This window comes from Globicephala melas, chromosome 4, assembly GCF_963455315.2.
Source record: "Globicephala melas chromosome 4, mGloMel1.2, whole genome shotgun sequence".
Classification (NCBI taxonomy): domain Eukaryota; kingdom Metazoa; phylum Chordata; class Mammalia; order Artiodactyla; family Delphinidae; genus Globicephala; species Globicephala melas.
This window is the reverse complement of record NC_083317.1, coordinates 70,209,487-70,222,329: the sequence shown is the minus strand read 5'-3', so window position 1 is coordinate 70,222,329 and position 12,843 is coordinate 70,209,487. Positions and strand designations below refer to the sequence as shown.

Here is a 12,843-nt window from a genome sequence, read left to right as displayed (position 1 = left end):
AACAAGGGCGCATGTGTTCTGCTTCCTATTCCAGAGCCCTTTTCTAAAACATCCCACTTGGCCACCTCCATCTCTTAAAACGAAAATAGTTTTCTTCTCTTTTCCTGATTCTAAAAGTAATAGATGCCCTCAAAAGACACATACATGGAAGTTAATAGCAGCATTATTTGTAACAGCTGCTCATGGAAACCGCTCAGTTGCCCATTAACAATAGAAGGGAAGACGAATTGTGGGATGGCCCCGCCCCGGGTGCTATGAAGCAAGGAGAATGAAGGGTTTATAAGTACATGTAATGATGTGAGTGAATCGACCGTCAGATTCCGAGCAAGAAAAGCCAGACACAAAAGGGAACATCCTACAGCACTCCACTGATAGAAGATATAAAACCGGGTGTTTTGTAGTTTATCAGAAACGACTAGTCTCTGCTGAAAGAAGTCAGGCTGGTGTGACTGCGTGGGAGGATGAGTGGAGGGGGCGTGGCATCTCTCCACGTAAGCGCTGCCTCTACCCACGCTCTGGTAGCGATGAGTTCTGCGTGGTGCTTACTGCTGCTACACGTGCACTGTCGTCTGTGCACATCGTACTTTAATAAAAAGTTGTAAATAGTTACTCATGCTCTCGTAAGAAATGCAGATGACTCGGAGAAGGACACATATTCTTCAACCAGTTTGAAGAATAAAACACAGAGAATGTAAAAGTGTATTCGACAAATATTTGTTTTTAATGTATTTAGTTCTGTGCAACCGTTTGTTGGAGAGAAGAAACAGGAAAGGGATGAAGGAAAAAAAAGGGGCTGAGCTGATTAGAGGAAAGGCGGGAAAAGAGAGTCTGATGGCGACGCAGAGAAAGGGACGGGCTGGGAGGCACTCTGATACAAAGTGAGACGTGAAGAAAAGTGGAGATTGTGATGCCCAGAAACAGCCCATGGAGGAGACCCCTGCAAGCGGAAAGCGACATAAAGGTCAAAAGAATGGAGGGACCAATGGGACGTAGAAGAAAACGGGGGCTCCAGCCTCACAGGGTGAGGCGGGGAGGATGGGCAGAGGGAGTAGGGGGGAAGTCGGTATGGAGGTGAAGCCACGGACTGGCCCCTGATTGCTAACCTGGGCTGTGTGAGGGCAGCAAGTTATCGCTGCTCTTTGAAAGGCAGGGACGCTTAGCAGTTGCCTTCCCAGTGACTCCAGATCAGGGCCCAGCGCTTGGAAAGTCTTGTCAAATATGTGTTGATGGATTGAATGAGATGTTCCTGCAAACCCAGGTGCCTCTGCCCACAGTGGGAACATCGCTCTGGGTTTTCTGCTCCTTCCTTAGGGCCCTGACCACTTTGCCTGGTGTCCTGGCATCCCAGGAATTTCCCTGCCTGCTCTGGGGAGGATTTTTTACACTAGAAGGTTTTGCAAAATCAGACCACTTTATCAGAATCCTGTTGCAACGGAGAACGTTCCTGGCTGCCTGATGTTTACAGCGTGCAACTGATTTTATCGGAGGAATGTTGTTTGGAAAGGAATGGTCTTCTCAGATGAGCAGACAAGAAACGGAAGGTCATTTGAGGACCCGCCCCAAGCTGTTGAAGTTGGAACTCAGGGTTGCCATACATGATGCTCGGGAGCTTGGCCAAGCTGTGCGCAAGTCTTCCTCCCTGAAGGAGGTCCCAGCCCGTTTGCAGCAGGCTTGCCTTGCTGTGTTTACATTCTCACCTTGGCCCTCCAAAGCAAAGGCCTCTGGAACCCTGCACCAGCGGGCGGAGAAGCAGCAAGAGCTCCCTAGGCTTGGGGTCCAGCAAGCAGCCCAGCCGGACAAAACAAAACCATTCGTGACATACCAGAGAGGGACAGTAAAGCTTCTCCCGGGAGGTCAGAAATAGGGAGATGGGTTTATTCCTTCAGTTCTTTTGTCAAAATCCCAAGGCGCTCTGCTTCCCGGAACTCTGAACAAAACAGTGCAGGGGTAGCAAGTGTTCCCTGGGGGGCCTGCACCCTCTCTCTTCTGTTATAACCCTGGTGCTGTCCGGGCTGGCTCAGCAGCTTCTGTCTGCAGGGGCTCTTGATGTATCATCGGGCAGAGAAAAGGATGGCGTGGGATGCAGAGACGAGACTGAGATGCTAAGAGAGGCGGGGTCAAGAGAGGGCAGAAGTCTTTGCACCTGGTAGGAGGGAATCTATCCTGAAATGGGAGAGAGCCGATGTGCCCCGGCTCAGGCCAAGGATGCTGGGCGCCGCTCAGCAGAGAGGAGCACACTGGAAAGAGCTGGAGCTGCTGGACACTGTCCACCAATCTCTGGGAGCCCTGAACAGGGTGGGTGTGCTAGCACATTGGTCTCACTCTCTACAGCTTTCTAAACTTCTTCATTCTGATGGGTAGAATTGTGTCCCCAAGAAAGATACGTTCAACCCCTAACCTCTGGTGCCTGTGAATGTGACTGTATTTGAAAAGATCTTTGTAGATGTAATCAAGTTAAAATGAGATCAGACTGAATTAAGCTGGGCTCTAAATCCAATGACTGTGTCCTTATAAGAAGGCCAGATGAAGACACAGACACACACGGAAGAAAGAAGGCCACACGGCAATGGAGGCAGAGACCGGAGTGTTATGTCTACAAGCCAAGGAACACCAAGGATTGCTGGCAGCCACCAGGACTTAGAAAAAGGCAAGGGAGGATTCTCTCTCCAAACCTTCAGAGGGAACGTGGCCCTGCTGACACCTTGACTTTGGACTTCTGGCCTCCAGATCTGTGAGAGGATAAACTCCTGTTGTTTTAAGTCACCAATTTTGTAGGTACTTTGTTTACAGTAGGCCTAGGAAATGAATATATTCACGTCCCTCCAAATTTCAAATCCTTAGTTCCCACCCCTTCAGTCCCCCACTCTTAACAAATAGCTTTGTATTTGCTATCTTACAAAAAAAAAAAAATTCAAGTCCTCAGGCAGAAATCCGAATCCCCTCACCCCGCTCCTCTTTCCCTCCTCCCAAGGCCGGTCCCTCCACCTGTGCTATGGATTCCATCTTCTCCTGCTTCTCAGAAGCCCTTTCCTGTCAGTCATCTTTTCTCTTTCTTAGACCTTTGATATTTCTCTCTCCCAAGTAGACCCCTTCTATGTTCAAATTCTCCCACTAAAAGCGAGAAAAACTCCCTTACTCCTAATTCCCCTGTAGTTCCTGTCCTAACGCACTCTTCCTCTTCAAAGCCAAGCTCTCTTGAAGTTATCTTGACCAGCTTGGTTTCTTCACTTCCCATTCTTCCCAGCTCGCTCCATTGTCCCTTCTGCTCCACTGACACCTTTCTTAGTATGGTCACCGGTGACTTCCATGGGGCTAAAACCAGTGGATTTTCAGGTCTTCACCTTGCTGGACCTTTGGGCCGCGTTACACGCTGTTAACCACCATCTCCCTCCCTTTGCTCCAGTGACGCAACTTTCTCCTGGACTTCCTCCCCCATCTCCATGGCTCCTGCCTAGTCTTCCTTCTGGCAGAGTCCCCCCTCCCCAGCCACTTCATGGTATGTCCTCAGGGCTCATTCTTAGGCTCCCTTCACTGCCTACAGTCCTCTCTAGATGATCTCATTCCCAGGTAGGCAGATCTAGACCTCAAACTTGGACCTCTCCTCTCAGCTCCAAGGCTGCAGATCTAAATGCACACTTGACATGGCCACGTGCACAGCTCAAAGACATCCCAAGTCCAAGACAAAGTTAACGATCTTAACCTCAAAGACCTAATTCTCATTCACTGTTCCCACTTCCTTGTGAATGGTACCACCATCCATCCAATTATGAAGGCCAGAAACTCAGGAAACCTTTGACCTCTTTTCCTCACCCTCCATATCTGTCCGCTTACCTTGTGGATCTTACCTGCACAGTCTCAAGTCCATACTCGTCTCTGAACTGATTTCTATCATCCTCATCCAAGAATTATCATTTCTTATGTGGACTCCCGAGAGTTCAGGCATCAGTGCTTGTTTCTTTCTAAATCATTCCCCTTATCATAGCCAGAATGGTGCTTTCCATTCCCACCTCACTAAGCTAAAACCTTGAAATGACTTCTCTAAATTCTTAAGATAAAGCAAAAATCTTAAAAATGGGCTGTTAGGGTCTGCCTGATCTGGTCACTCTGAAAGTCTCCGGCCTCACTTCCCTCCACACTCTTTGTGCTCCAGCCACGTTGGCTTTCTTTGGTCCTTTCCATTTATCCCAATCCTTCCTGCCTCAGGGTCTTTGCACATACGCTCCCCACTCACCTTTGCCTCATTAACAGCCTACATGTTAATGGCCTACAGAGCTTTCAGATAGTAGCTCAATCTCATGTTTACAGGGAAACCCAACCCTCTCTCCCTCCTTCAGGTCACTTTCTACACTGACAAGTTTACATTTACATTTTTTGATAACTATCTGTCTCCTCCAAACCTTTAAGCTCTGTGAGGTCTGAGACTCACCCAACGCCCAGCACAGTGCCAGGCACAGAGTAGTCATTTAGTAAATATTTGTTGAATGACTAAATAAAAGAAAGAAGGCGCTACGTTGGGTTCTGGAGATACAAAGAACAAGGCCCAGGACTTCCCAGAAAGCAGCTGGTTGTCGATGAGGGGTGGAAGGGACAAGCAGATGAGAGGATGAGTAAACAGACCCAGGGTGTAGAAATGTGATGAGCACATAGCAGAGGAGCAGGCCAGAGGAAGCAGTGATGGCCGGTCCCAGTGTCCCACCTCCAGATGAAGCTCAGTCAAGGAGTCTGTGGACTGGTTTCTCAGGCCTCAGGGCCCCTAGTCCCGTGATGTTACTGATATGCAGCCACCACTGTGTCCACGGCCACAAACCCTGCAGGGGCACTGTCCTCAGGAACGGGCACACGTTGGGCCTGTTGCAAAGGCAGCGTTATTAAAGGCTCTGGTTACAATAAGAGCATCATGTGCAGCATTTGAGTCCGATGGGCTTCTGATGCCTTCCAGACAGTGATTTCATCGTATTCTCAGATCAGCCCTGGGACGCAGCAAAGCGTAAGGATTTTTCTCCCCACTGTACAGCTGGGGAGACTGAGGTCAGTAGAGATCACTTTTCTTGGCCAAGGAGTGAGAACAGCTCAGGAAGAGAACTTGGAGAGAACCCAAGGCCCTCTCTGCGGGGTCCGCCCCCCAGACCAACTGGCAGGGGAGGACACCCCAGACCGAGCGTACATTGTAGCAGCAGCCTGCAGCCTTGTTTACTTTGGTGCAGAAGGACGTTTCATCATCTCTTGGAACCACAGAATGTTAAAACAGATGGGCCCTAAGAGATCATCTGATTCGACACCCTTGTTTAACGAGGGAGGAAACTGAGGCCAGAGATATGAATCTCCCTTCCCCTCCCTTTCCTTTTCCTGCCCAACTGATGCTGAGCAGTAGGGCAGAGACGGCTAGCTGTTTACCCAAATCTCTTCTCCTCTTCTAGCCTATATGGCTAGACTATATTTCCCAGACTCCTTTGCGGTTTGGTGAGGCATGTGACCATGTTCTCTCTAGTGAGATATAAGAGAACGTGAAGCCTGGCCCATCAAAACCTCCCATCCGCACATCTCCATATTCTTTTTCACCTCTGGCTGATCGGGATGTCAATTCCAAGGACAACGTTGGAAGCTGTGCATTAGAGAATGGCAGAGCTGCCACAATGCCGAGGCCCTGAAAGGCTATATGAGAGAAAGCCACCCCCTGACCTGAACATCAGTGCCTAAGGCTGTTAAGTGAACAGGGAGAATAAAATATCTGCCACATAAAGTTGCTGCGTTTGGGGAGCCTCTCATACAAGTAGAGACAGGAGAGCCCCTGCAAAAGCTCTGACCACATACAGCATTGGGTAATGGACATAGAGGCTCACTGATGATTTCACTGTCAACCACTTTGGAGTGGCCCCTCTGGAAAGGCTAGGGACCTGGCTCCTAACTCACTCAATCCAGGAATCTGGTCTGAGCTGGCTTCCTACCTGTTTAATTCTAGATCAATAGACTCCCAGGGCTGGAATGGACCTGGGAATGTCATCTGATTTATCCCCTTGGCTCCTGACAGGGCCTCTTCTAAGCCATCTGAGATGACCAAAAATCTTGTCTGGATTTTTATATCCCCGGGAAGGAAACACTCCACATTCCTTAGACACTTGTTTTATTCTTCCTTGCTACGGTGTCAGAAGGTTTCTTTACTGAACCCTAAAACAGCAGAGCTGGAGTATTCCTTAGCAATCATCTAGGACAATCTTTGTTTTACAGATGAGGACACTGAGGCCTAGATCACACAAATAGTGGTAAAGTCAGGACAGGAAGCAAGGGCCCTAAGGTCAATCTGACTACTCTTTCCAGGGTTCTGTCTGCCTCTAACTCTCTCTTGCTGTTTTCTCATGTTCTGCCTGGGAGGAGCTGAAAATATGCTGGGGTCCATCTTCACTGTGATCAATCTTTCCAGGTTCTCCTGTGTTTCCCCCCTCACCCCTTCCCTCACCTACCCAGCTAACCCGAAATAGGTCCTTCTCCTAGGAGGCAGAGAGAAGATCAGAGAGGTGAATCTATGCCTAAAGGGGAGGCACGTGTGACAGGTGCATGTTTGCTCCTTGGGCCTCGGTAGTAAAGACATCTCTGAATCCACACCAGAAGCCTGTAAGGGTCATTAAATCCTTAAATATTACTGGTTGCCCAGGAGGGCAAACTGGGCTATGTGAAATGTTGTCTGAGGAAGGAAGGGAGCAGCAGTGACCAGAACCTCTGAACACAGTGTCTTGGCTTATTGGGGGTTTTCTGGCTGCATTTGGGCAGCTGGGGGCAGTCCTGCCTTGTTAAAATGAGAGCAGGATCCCAAGAAGTTGAACTGGGGCCATGAGCGCAAACCGAGTTTCTTACAGGGGTGTTATTGTATATGGTACTTTCTTGGAAAGACCTGGAAATTCCATGTGAGAGCACTGGAAAGTTGGGTTTGTTTTGTGGCTCTTTAAAAACAAAACAAAATAAAACCAAATCATTACTCCTCACTCCACAATTTAAGGTGAGCTTGTACATAGAGAGCATCCTTTATGTTTTCTGCCAAGTGACTCACTTGGACTGAATCACCAGAGAGTGGGCCTGGGTCCATCTGCAGCTGCCCTGGACACCACAATCTGCTCATTAACCTGAAGGGGAAGTCATGGGGCTCAGAGACAGCAACTGAGCGGAGCAGAGAAATGGGGTGGAGACAGGCCTGAAAGGGAAGTCCACACTCATAGTTTCCCGAGCATCTGGTGGTCAGACGCGGTCCCTAGTGGAACTGACGAGATCCCCAAGGAGCTCCAGTATTCATTTCAGTTGAGACATTATCTGGATTATTGCAAATTCATAATTGTGGGACCAGAATTAATGATGCCACATGGTCGTTCACAGATAAATCCCTTAATCTTTGGGTCTAGCTTCAGAACCTTGAGCAAGTTGTCCTTTCATTTTGAGCCCTTCTTTCTTCACCTAGAAATGCAGAGGCTTACAGTCTAAAAATTTAGACATTTTATCCTTTATTTACCAAGAAAGTCTGTTTACACAAAATCTTTGAATCTCTCCTCCGAAAGTGTCCATTTAAAATTCAGGGATCTCTGTGCACCCTTCTGTTTAATTTGCGATCTGCAGCCCTTTTCCGGATATGAGTTTGCCCTAGCCCTGTCTGAATTCACAGTTTTCTTTTCCCTGCAGCCTGTTTGGGTGTCCTGGCGGTGACATTTCTGCAGAACTCTGGTGTGAGCCAAAGGCAGTGGTGGGATGGGGATGCGGATGGAATCCGGGCTTGAGAGGGCGCAGGGAGGGGCATAGGATGACTCCCGAGTTGGCTGCGGGGTAAGGTGTTAGGCTTGGCCACCGCCAGCTCAGCCCCACCCTGGGGACTGGAGGAGAGGTGGTGGGAGAGGTGCAGGGGGTGTCAGATTAGTAAGGGTGGGGAACAGGGCCCCAGGTTCCACTTCTCTCGCATAGCAAAGCGCTTTGTATGATCTAGTTGGTGCTAATTATGTTCCCCAGCACCTGCTTTTCACCCATGGGCTGTGCATTTAAGGAGTTGGGAAATTCTGGTTCCAGATTCGGAAGACTCCGGTTTTCTAAATTTTCTGCACATGGCAGGGCAATACTAATTGGGGGCGGGGGGGAAGGGGGCGGCGTGTGTGTGTGTGTGTCTGTTTGTGTGTGTGTCTATGTGTGTGTGCCCGAGGTTGCCGGCTCCAAGGACCTCCCCCCGCGGTCCCAGGCCGGCGCTCGCGGGCCCGGCCCCCGCCCCCTTCCTGCCCTCTCCCCGCCCCCGGCCCGGCCGCGCTCGGCCGGTGATGTCAACCCGAGGAGGAGCCGCCCGCCCCGCGACCCGCCCGGGCTAATCAGCATGTAGCGGCGCCGGGGCCGCCTCCGCCGCGCCCGCCCGGCCCCCGGCCTCCCTCCTGCGGCTCCCCACAACTTTTGAGGCGGGGACCGCGCTCTCAGCCTCACTTCGCTCACTTCCCCGGCCCCGGGCAGCACCCGCCGCTCGCTTCCCTCGCACCCGCGCCCGCCCCGCGCCCGCCCCGCGCGCCGGGCATGTGAGCGCGGGCGGGCGCCGCCACCATGGCCTCGCCGCCGCCTCCGCTCCTGCTGCTGCTGCTGCCGCTGCTGCTGCTGCTGCTGCCGCCGGCCGCCCCCGGGACGCAGGGCCAGCCGCCCTCTCCGGGAGGCGCGGGGCCGGCGGGGTCGCCCGAGCCCGGCCCCGAGCGCGAGCTGCCGCCGCCCTCGGAGCGCCACGGGCCCGCGCCCCCCGGCCACCGCCAGACGACCACTGCGCCGGGCGCCGCGACGCGGCTGGGACCCTCGGGCCGGGCCCCCGGAGGCAGGAGCGCGGGTGAGTGAGAGCCGGGGACTGGCGCCGCGCGAGCCTCGGGCTGGGGGCGTGGGCGCGTCCGGGGCCGCATCCCCCGCCCTAGGCCCCGGCGCCGCTCGACCCCGGAGGGGGCTCCGCTTCCCCGGGGCGCGCTGGGACCCAGCGCGGGGGGGCCGGGCGGGAGGGCAGCGAGCTGGGAGAGTGGTTTCCTAGCCGCTTTCGCGGGTGGCTGGACTTGGGGGTGTGACCATCCTGTTCTCCCCCCCATCCCCTTGGAAGAAAACTTATCTCGCATGGTGTACCCCGGACCCCGTATACACCTACCTTAAAAGAAATAAATTTTTAAAAAATCCACACCTTCAGAAAGCACCTCTCCCACTTCGGAGGTGATAACGTCCGACGGGTCCATTCCCCAATCCCATTCTTCTATAGATACAGAAATAGGCCTCTTCTGGTACAGAGCCTGACTTTCAAATTTAAATAACTGATATTTTTAAAGGGTTCTAGCCCTGAGGATATTTGTAAAGGACAAAGGATGTAGTTGGAAACCAAACACTCTGCTGGCTCTCTCTAAAGCAGAGAGACTCCAGGAACTGTGTGGAGATGGGGCTCCAAGGTGAAGCCCAGCAAGGCAGACGCTGCCACAGGGCTGTCCCCGAGCCTTTCCTCCCCTTTCCTTTCCCCGTGAGCTGGGGCTCCATGCGCAGCCCCCGCCTGTCGACTCAGAGGGACCTGCCCTCTCTCCTCCGGACGTTTTTATTCAGTTCCTTCTTTGGGTCTGTAAGAAATGCTAAGGACTGAGTGGAATTCCAACCGTAATACCATTGTGACCTTGGGGATGTCACCTCTTTTGATCTCAGTCTGTCCGTCTGTGAAATGGAAGTAATGATCCCTGCTCTTCCCAGCCTCCTGGTGATGATGTGACAAAATGAAAGTAAAAATAAGTGGAGAGTGCTTTGAACAAAGCCAGCAATGCGGTGGCGTAAGCCACTGCCTTCCTGTGAGTGACACAAGGCATACGTTCTCGCGGGTTGTCCGGAGAAGCCAGGTCGCTTGAAACAGTAGGTGTTGTCTTGGAGTTTAGGTGGAGGCTGAGAAGGTTTCATCTTTCTAATGGATACTTCATTTAAGCCTCTCATATCACACAAACTTTCCAGGATAGGAATTAGCTTGCTTCGTTGCACCTAGGGATGCTTCCTCTAATTAAATAAGAAAAAAGCTTTAAAAAAACCCCATCAGATCCTCCAGTAAAAACTCAATTCCACATTCAGTAGTAATCCCGTCATTGCAAATGCCTTGTCCTCGTGAACTTCTCCCTCACTGGCACAAGATTGAGACACTGAGGAACTGTAAGGGAAGAGAGAGGGGAAGGAAGCTTCCAGACCTACGAGAGACACAGTCACCATGACTGCGACTCTAGGTGACTTACAACGTCCATCATTTTAAGTTCCACAGGAAGGAATCAAAAACATAAAAGACAATATTTCCTGGGTTTCTCACACTACAAGAGTAACCAAAGAATACTGTGCAGAAATTTGTGCATCTTCTAAATGGGAAGTGGAGTGCAGGGGATTGAGGCCATCTCAGGAACTAAAAGCAGTTTCTCTGGCTGGAAGTCAGGCTTTCTTAGCTGTAGGGCCTGATCTTGTTAGTGGAGGGGTGGGAGTGATGCTGACTTGCGGGGGACCTGGCTGGATGAGGCTGGTACAGGAGTCTCCCTCCTTCTCTCGTGGCTGAGAATCCCCACACATCACAGCTAGGTGTCACAGGGAGAGAGACAGTGGAGGCAGTTGGCTTAGGGACTCAGCAGGTAAGAGTTGGGGCTGATCTCCCTTGCTGGTCACAGACACCCCTCTCCCCCGCAACGCCATATGTGAGCCACACTTCCTCACAGGTGTGGCAGGTAACTGCTAATCTTGGCTTTGCAACCTTCCCAGTTACAAAGATTCATTAGGGGAGGTGAGAGCAATGGAGGTTTCAGGTGCGTGAGGCTCTGGGGGAATGCACCTGAGAGTCCCAGAGAGCAGGTAGGCAGGAGCTGGGGTTGTCCAAAACTTCTCTTACCTAAGAGGATCTCCCCTGGGACCACCACCCCTCCCCCGCACTGTGCACAGACACCACCCAAGGAGTGTCTGCACTTCACCTGAGCTAAGGCAAGATCTCAGGTAGGATGTTAGGAAGGTGAGATGAGAAAAGAGGAAATTGATTACCTGTTGAAAACTTCTAGAAGCTACCAACATGGCTTAGGATTCAGGCAGGACCTGTGCTGCTTTTCTGGTGGTGGCCCACATCACGTCACTTAGAGGGAAAAAGAAACAATGAACAAGAAAGCATCCAGTGATTTCAGTGAGTCCACGTTTCCTAATAACCTCTGAGATTTTCTCTGGACCCTTTTTGATCGGCCACCATGTATCACAAGGTGCAATCAGTTGTTTCCCAAGGCAGCCAAGTCTCAACACTGCAGGGGCCTGCGGAAGCCCCCTGGTCCACACAGCGTCCCATGTGGTTATCTGCCCTCTCGGCACCCCTGACAGATGGCCACCCAGGCTCTGCACCGATCTTTTAATGTTTGGGGAGGTGCATAACAGCAAGCTGCTGGTTATGAGCCCTGAGTCTTAACAAATAAGGTGCTTCGTTTGATCGTTGGGGAAACTGCCTGTAGCCCCTTGTGTTGCGGAGATGCTGGTGGTCAGTGCTTGGTCCTCATGGCCTGGGCTTCCAAATATGATGTCAACAGCAGGGACCAGAGAATGTCCTTTTCTTCCCTGGGGCCATTTCTAGCCCCTTAAGCTCCTGGCAGGGTTCAAGGTTCTCACTGTTGAGGAACCGTGCTTGCGTTCTGTCTGTCGGTTGTTTGCCTGCCTTAGACCTCAAGTCCCTGGATGGCAGCACTGCCCCCCTTTGCTTGGCCTTTGATAAGCTTTTGCACCCACCTGTCACCCGCGGGCCGTTAAGCTAAACTTGTTGCTGGTGTTTCAGCCAGTGGCGGTAGAGAGGATGCCAAGTCCTCGAGGTTTCCTTTTTCTTGCTGTTTTTGTTTTTGTTTTGAACACCTCAGGGCTTGTGAGCCACAGTTCTGCCTGCTTAAGTGGATACGCTTTGACTTTCGTACTTCACAGTCCACGCTTTCGCTCTGAGATCCGCAGATGAGCGCGGGGGTGGGGAAGAGGAGGCCTAAGTCATAATGAAAATCAGTGCAGAAGGAAAGCGCTTTCCCACCCAAAGGGGAAATGACGCTAACGAGCTGAGCAGCCAGACCAAGGAATAATAATCTGAGAAAAATGCAGCTCCCTGGAGTAAAGGAAGCGCCGTGAGCCCAGCCCCTTCTGGGCTGTTACATAGCTGTCCCCTGAGTTGCTGTAACTTTGTGGGCCAACTTGTCATTTAGCTTTAGCTGAGGGGGAACCCTTACACAGTGCAGTGAAGGTCTGGGCCGAACAGGAGGCAGCCCCCTGGCACGAGAGGGAGCTTTCCTCCGGGCATGTCCCGGCCGAGGCTGGCGGCAGTGGTGGTGGGGATTTCTGGAAGCCCTCTTGCTTTGATGGAGGGTGCCCCAAATAGAAGGAGGGATGTGGGGAAAGGGACTCATCCTGGCCCGTGTGTGTTTAAAAGCCACGTCCTTTTAACTTCATGCTTGCAAATGCTGAACAGCTGTTTCCTGCCGGAGAGCTGAATGGTGTGGGTAGGGTGAATATGAAAGGTGTTTGCTGCCCAGCTAGCCAGTTACTGCACCCCTAGTCCTGGACAGCTGGGGAAGGAGCCTCTGCCCTCCCAGTGATCCCCTCTGCCTTCCAGCAGCCCTGCCCAACTGGCTGAAAACGGTGTGCTCAGAATTGGCCTGTTGTCTCAGAGCTGCTCAGAAAGAAAGCAAAGCACAGATGGCAGTTGAAGTTTCTGAGCCCTTATTGCCTCCTTCAGTGGCTGCCCTCTGTCCCCACCCCCTTTTGTGTGAACGGGAGGTTTCAGCTGCAATAAATGTGCCCCCCTTCAAGAATCCTAAGGAAGGAAGCAACAGGGGAGGAGATCAGTTTTGCTCCCTC

General features: G+C 51.8%; 1 protein-coding gene across 4 annotated transcripts in view; it reads left to right on the top strand.

Annotated features, from left to right (window-relative positions):
* The window catches only part of HEG1 (heart development protein with EGF like domains 1), a 144,185-nt gene that overhangs the window by 12,500 nt on the left and 118,842 nt on the right, over positions 1 to 12,843 (top strand). For 2 of the 4 annotated variants that reach the window (XR_009563721.1, XM_030858872.2), the window contains exon 1: positions 8,554 to 8,824. The exons of the other annotated variants lie outside the window; for them this stretch is intronic. Coding sequence is in view for 1 of the 2 variants with exons in the window: in XM_030858872.2 (XP_030714732.2) it covers positions 8,554 to 8,824 (271 nt within the window). In the remaining variant the exon portion in view is untranslated. Of the gene's footprint in view, positions 1 to 8,553; positions 8,825 to 12,843 lie in introns of those variants that run through there. 4 annotated transcript variants of the gene reach the window in all.